The sequence below is a fragment of the Aptenodytes forsteri genome, unplaced genomic scaffold (assembly GCF_000699145.1).
Source record: "Aptenodytes forsteri isolate BGI_AS27 unplaced genomic scaffold, ASM69914v1 Scaffold255, whole genome shotgun sequence".
NCBI classification, from domain to species: Eukaryota; Metazoa; Chordata; class Aves; order Sphenisciformes; family Spheniscidae; genus Aptenodytes; species Aptenodytes forsteri.
In genome coordinates, this window is record NW_008794888.1 from 2865701 (window position 1) to 2872652 (window position 6952).

Consider the following 6952-nt stretch of genomic DNA (forward strand, 5'->3'; position numbering starts at 1 on the left):
CACTGTACCAGCTACTAGGAAGGAAATTATCCCTGCCGAAACCAGGACAACTGTCAACAAATACTGGCAGGGAAAGAGAGAATTAAGGTTCTAAGAAGAAAAATGAAGCAAGACTTGCTGGGAAATTTAAAGTCTTAATGAAACTAAGTAAGTCATCTTCCATTTAGGTGCTCAAGGAAACAAACATGCCAAAAAAAAGTTCTGTTCCAATACTAATTTTTTCAGCAGAAATACAATCTAAACAGTCTTTTCGCACTACTTTTGCAGAAACAAAATAATCCAACATTGAATACTCAAAGTCTCAAAATCAACTATTCATTGATAGTTCGAATATGTAAAAGGGTTACTGCTCCAAAAGTAATCTTATTCCTTGCTTTAATGTTTTTATAAGGGTAATTTTATCAGTTTCTTGAGGATTCAAACAGAATATGAAGTTTCAAAGTTTCTTAAAATGATGAGCTAAAATATGAATAAACCCAGTAATTTTTAATTCATATGATACATGTTTACTTTGATTTTTTTCCCTTGATATTCATTCTGACCTATATTTCATAAATCCAGATGAAAACATGGGAAACGACAAATGCTGTAGTAATACTAGCAGTCTATGGATTAAAATTATGGTTTTATTTAAGCTTTATATCCAAAATCTGTTCCTGAGCTTGCCACAGCTTTGAAACTGTTCCTCAATACACCAGCAACCAGTAGCTACAGATAATTTTTAAAAACTCATTAAAACACTCACCTTGCTGTCTCCCTCCATTCTGCGTCCTCTCCTTCACGCCAACAAATTTCATCAAGCTCAGTAAAGAGATCATGAGGAATGTGTTCCTCGTCGTCGTCTTCTGTTCCAAGAATAAACTGCACCCTTTGTGATGGGGTATCTGGGGAAAAATAAAAATATCAAGTCCAGAACACCAATTTTTTTTCCCTGAGCAAGCAAGTATCTAAAATTTCATGAGATTATCCAGACTCTCTCATCCATATCACTTACTGCCACACAGAAAACATGATTATAGTTATGCTGTAAGAACATTTATACACAAACACCTTCAGATTCAGACCTTTTTATTTACTGTAGTTGTCTAGTCTGCTGATTAAACAAACTCATCTAAAGATAGAATGTGATGTACAGAAGTAGTGACTATTGGAAGCTGGAATGGTATCTCACAGAAAAAAGGCAGCACAGATAGCAGCATAGATAGAGCTGATAAAAGTCTTTTACTCCAGTGTTACAAAAACTACTTTGCCACAACGTAAGTCTAAATCTACAGATCTAACTCAGCTCATAAAGCTGGTGTACTAATGTGCATTTTTCGTTTTACCTAGCAGGAGAAAGAAAGCAAAAGAAACCTCTCTAATGTCAATATACAACTGGGAACTTCGAAAATAATACATCACTATCTACACCTACCATCCCCTGCCCCTTTGTAAACTGTTTCTACACGGTTAGGCCGTCCCAGATGAACAAGTTGTTTACCTGTCCCAACTTCCCCATTTTATTCTTCCTGTCTCTGTCTTCCCTTTACATTCCTGTTACCAGTTATTTTTCTTCATAACCTTTCAGTGCAGACCACTAAATATGTTTTTGAGACATACTGTTCTTTTTTTCATATCACTCAGAAAATTTCCAGAACTCACAGAGCACCTTAACCTACATGTATATTCAGTGTTCATAGCTCAAATGTAAGTCTTTAAAAAAAAAACAAAACCACACACAAAAACCAACAAAAAAAACCCTATTTGCTTATTTAAATGCAAATCTCAAATGAACAAACTCTGGATGAAACCCAGTCTCTCTAGAAATACATAGTTATGTTTTCTTCTAATGTATTTTAGATTTCTGAGAGGAACCAAAAGTCCTTTGTGAGAACTGATGGGGCCAGGCTGCCAGTCAACCGAAAAATTGATTATCCAGCAGAACAGCTCAGCGATTCCTTGAACACAGTCTAAATGAAATTCTGTTCTACAACCGTATTTGTAAGACAAGCTACACTATTTTCCATCTAGCAGTGAAGAGCATCACTGCATAGGATCCTCAAGCTCTCTGATTTTTGGAAAAAACTGAAATGATAGCACTCATTGAATGCTAGTTAAAGAGGAAATACAGCACTGATCAAAAATAATTAAACAGGCCACTGATACAGGAGATTAAATTTACCAGTAAAGATACTTTTTTTGGTAGTAGTAGTAAACTTGCTATAGCAATGAAACACAAGCAATACATGACAGTTTTCACCTGAGGTCTGTTCGCTTAAACAGAATGTAAAGATACAGTACGGTCAAGCCTACTTACTCCTTCACAAAGCAAGGAAATGAAACCCAGGAAGAAGTACGGGAGAGAGAGAAGATGGGCTCTGGTACTACTAAGCTCTAGAGAATGGAGCTGCAGGGGGACAGCTAAGAGGACAGAAGTTACTTTTGGTAAATCATTAAAGAACAGCAACAACCTCCTCCACTTTACCCTTTCTTTTATTACTCTTCTCCCTCGCTGTTCAGTCCTCTTTTTACTTTAAGACCATTTCAACCTTTATTCCAGATCCCCTTCCAGCTTCTACCTATTTTTTTTTTAAATTCTTTATGTTCCTCCTACCCACATGTTGGTACATTCTAGAGAAGGATAAAGTAAATACAAACACCAAGATTTAATCTGAGACTAGAAAGTACATTCTGGTCAAGAAGTGTGCCACTTGTTAAGACTATTTCCCAGAAAGACAAAATTCAGTGAGATATGAACTTGCAAAGGACAAGCACATATGACTAGTGACAGAACATGGAAAACAAGCTACTTTGGTAGAAAGATGGACTGCAGTGAGAATCTGAGAATAAGCATTGCCAAGAACATCCTGTACTCTTGATAAAATCAGCAGAACTGATTTACAGCAACAGCTACTGTTAAGTAATAAATGAGTAGTGTTGTACAGCAGAGCTGCAGTTTTATGACAGTTATGATACTCATGCAAATGCACACTTTCAGCGTGGGAAGGAAAGCAGAGGATAAGAAATCCCTTGAAGTCAGGTGAGTAGTAACAAGGAAACACCCTACTGCTGTGACTTGCTTTTACTGGGTCTTCTGTGTAGCATACAGCTACTTGACTGACAACAGTGAAGAATCTCTAGAAATGACAAAATATGCACTAAATTCTCTTCTTCCTTGTTAACACACCAGTAAAACTAGCTGCTAGATCCTGGCTATCTTGTTTTGCTGCCGTAATTTGTATTGGTGTCTGAAACCTGCAAGCAACAGCTTGATTTTCAGACACCAAGCTGGAAATTAAACTGATGGTGAAACACTGGCACAGGTTGCCCAGAAAGCTGGTGGATGCCCCATCCCTGGAAACATTCAAGGTCAGGCTGGACAGGGCTCTGAGCAACCTGATCTAGTTGAAGATGTCCCTGCCCATGGCAGGGGGGTTGGACTAGGTGACCTTTAGAGGTCCCTTCCAACCCAAACTATTCTATGATTCTATGAAACTGGAAAAAAAAAGTTATTATTTGCTTTATAGCACAACAATTTTATTTCACGGACAAAACCCTAAGAGAATTAAACAATAGGAACACAATAAAATGAAAAAAAAAACCAGATCTGTTGGTTCTACTTATAAAACTGAGTTAACAGCATTACTCATGTGAGCAATGCCAGATGGATCTGGCTCTTATTCATAGGAGTAATAAATACCAAATATGTCACTAATGTGTTATATGGAAAATGAGTAATATGTGATTCAAAAGCAGTATGAAACAATACTTCAGTTGGTGACTGTCAAACTGTGATAACTTAATCCTCAGTGTAGAAGCATAATATTTGCAAACTAGGACACTCAAATTTTTTTGAAGTCTAGGAAAACAGAAACTGGCTTGAATATTATCTGTGTCTATCCCTAATTCAAGTAGTACAGCCAAAGTAAAAAAAAATCCTTCATATTATTATTGCTATTTCTAAAAAGTAATGGAAGTAATCGAGATTAAGCTAAAAAAATTAAATGAATGGGATTAATTTTTTACATTAGTATTTCTATCACTGCAGTTGTTTTATACCAGAGCACAGAGATATTAGAAGGACCACGAATTTAAATAAGCAGCTGATGATTCTCCCAAGCAAATGGCTCATCACCAGTTCAGGAAATCCTCCAGGACCAGCTGGGACTGGGCAGAAAGTCTGGTACACGACAGGAGCAGGAGTACCATCAACAACCACCCATACTTGGCTAATGAGCCATCTCAGTCAGGAAAAGTTGAAGCAGCTTTCTGTTTGCTGTGGCTCCACCAGCCCATGGGAGCCTCCTGCCAGAGTCTGTTATACCCGAGTTTCTCTGGGCTTGTGCTCACATCATCCGTGCAGCACTCACAGACGCATTCAAACTACCTCTCATACCTCAAATTCACCGCATGCAAGGAAAACCTGAGTATTCCAGGTTTAAAAATCTGTATAACTCCACTGCACTGTTAAAAGGGTAAAAATTAAGACCTGGTGGATACACTATTGTCAAAAGCACAAATTCACACTGGGATTCAGTGCTGCAGAAAGGAAGTGACCTTGCAGCAACCTGACATACTGCTCACTACTATGACACTTTGTAAAGTCATTAACATCCCTAAAACAAAAGCAAGATATGGGCACAGACATGCCAAAACAGCAGAACTGAAAGCCAGAACTGCTAATAACCTAATTCCCAGAGGGCAACACAAAAAGCTGCTCCCTGGAACAGCGCTGATTGCAGGCAGGGGGGAACGGTGGCCTACATCACCATCCTGCCTTGCAAAACACATGTAGGAAAGAATCATAACTGGCATTTCCCCCATTTAAAACATCCCCAAGTGCAATCACAATTCTGGGTCAGGACTGCTCCCTCTTATCTAAGGGAACAAGCTGAAATCAAGACTTGGGCTAGGGTAAGAAAGCAGAATCATCCGCAGTCCCTCCACATAAATTCAGCCCAGCAAACAACCTGCTCCCCTGCACCGTTCAGAGTGATACACGTCTCCTCCTCAGTGCGTGCCAGGGTCTCTCCTGAGACAAACCGCCCTGCCATCAGGCAGAACTGCACGCAATCTGCCCAATCCATACCACAAGCAGAAACACAGCCTTGGTACGTATAAAATGTATTCCAAATTTTTTCCTCTGCTCTTGATAAACTCTAGAAAGGGTGCAAAAATGTATTTCTGGTAATACTCTATTAGCTCAAATGTCAGAACAGGTTTCTGTATTTCTAAGCCTGTTGAGAACCTGCATTTAAGGGCAGTATTAGTAGGCTAATACTTCTTATTGGGGTCAGTAGATGTAAGGGTGAAAAATTACTTTTTCTACATTAGAAAACATGCTAAACGTTAACATAAAATTTACATTACAGAAGTTCACATAAGATAGTAAACATCATAGACAAGATTTAATCCATGCCTCGTGCTCTTGTACATTCACATTAAAGTAATATTAAATATACAAACTTTTTTTTTGTTGATTGCTCACTGCACAGGACGGGCTGCAGACAGGGAGTGAACTGGTGTAACACAGTTGACATCCGTAACAACTCCTTTCAAACAAAGGGGAAGTGGTGTGAAAAATTCAAAGGATCACAAAAAAGAAAGGACCATTTCACACACAGATAAACATTCATCATCCTCCTGCTTGTGCTCACCAAGGCAGTGGTGGATGGGGGCTCTCTCCCCACCTCCTTCCTGTGCAGATTGGACTTTGCCCTTCACCTTAGCAATCAGTAAAAGTAGGGATCATAAATTACTTTTTTTAAATTAGAAAACGTGGTAAAAATTAGAACAAAATTTACATAAAATTCCTATTTACATAAAATAGTAAACAGCCATACAGCACACTTCTGAAAATCTCTTCACAGACCCCAGAAACCATATGTTAGGTTGGGAGAAAGTATTCCCTTGCTTGCCCCTCTGGCACTTTATCCCTATACGTATAATCTTGTTTTCAGGAAGCGCGCTCTGCATTTTCTTCACATGAATTGTTTCCATCACCTCAGGGCTATGACAAATAATTTAATCTATTGGATCTGACAATATGGACAATTCCCAAGCTTCAATTCTCTTCTTTTTGCTAGACTTTTAAAACTGCAGTTATGATACGTTATTTTAATCCAGATTTGCTGCAATCTGTTCCACAGCTGCCCAGAGATTCAAATTTCCCAGTTCATCCTTCAGCAGACAAAGCCTACAGTTAAGGGTAGGAGAATTCTCTTAACAGCCATACTCTTTACAAATAATTAAATTTGCCCCATTAATACCCCTTCAAGATTTGAAGTTAGCTACCAAATATAGTCAGTTGAGTCCTTTCATTATACTTTCTTCAAGCCCCTCTAGTAACCAAGAGAAGTCCCCCTTTGCAATTCACTTTTCGCTTGCATTACCTTCAGAGAGCCTTTCCTGAACCATGTGTACAGTCCTCTGTTAGGCTTACCTCCAGGGCGCCTCACCATGAATTACAAATTTAAACCTCTTTAAAACTAGAGATTATTAAAGCCAGATTTCTTAAAATAACAAACCAAACCTTATAGAATCATTGAATGGTTTGGGTCGGAAGGGACCTTAAAGATCACCTAGTTCCAAACCCTCTGCCATGGGCAGGGACACCTTCCACTAGACCAGGTTGCTCAAAGCCCCATCCAGCCTGGCCTTGAACGCTTCCAGGGAGGGGGCATCCACAACTTCTCTGGGCAACCTGTTCCAGTGCCTCACCACCCTCATAGTGAAGAATGTCCTCCTTATATCTAATCTAAATCTACCCTCTCCCAGTTTAAAGCCATTACCCCTTGGCCTATCACTACATGCCCTTGTAAAAAGTCCCTCCCCATCTTTTCTGTAGGCCCCCTTCAGGTACTGGAAGGCTGCTATAAGGTGTCCCCAGAGCCTTCTCTTCTCCAGGCAGAACAACCCCAACTCTCTCAGCCTGTCTTCATAGGAGAGGTGCTCCAGCCCTCTGATCATCTTT

At 39.3% G+C, this 6952-nt stretch overlaps 1 protein-coding gene across 2 annotated transcripts in view; it reads right to left on the minus strand.

Annotated features, from left to right (window-relative positions):
- The window catches only part of SLC4A10 (solute carrier family 4 member 10), a 126297-nt gene that overhangs the window by 75578 nt on the left and 43767 nt on the right, over window positions 1-6952 (minus strand). For both annotated transcript variants that reach the window (XM_019470925.1, XM_019470926.1), the window contains exon 4: window positions 746-884. In XM_019470925.1, coding sequence (XP_019326470.1) covers window positions 746-884 — 139 coding nt within the window. The remainder of the gene's footprint in view (window positions 1-745; window positions 885-6952) is intronic.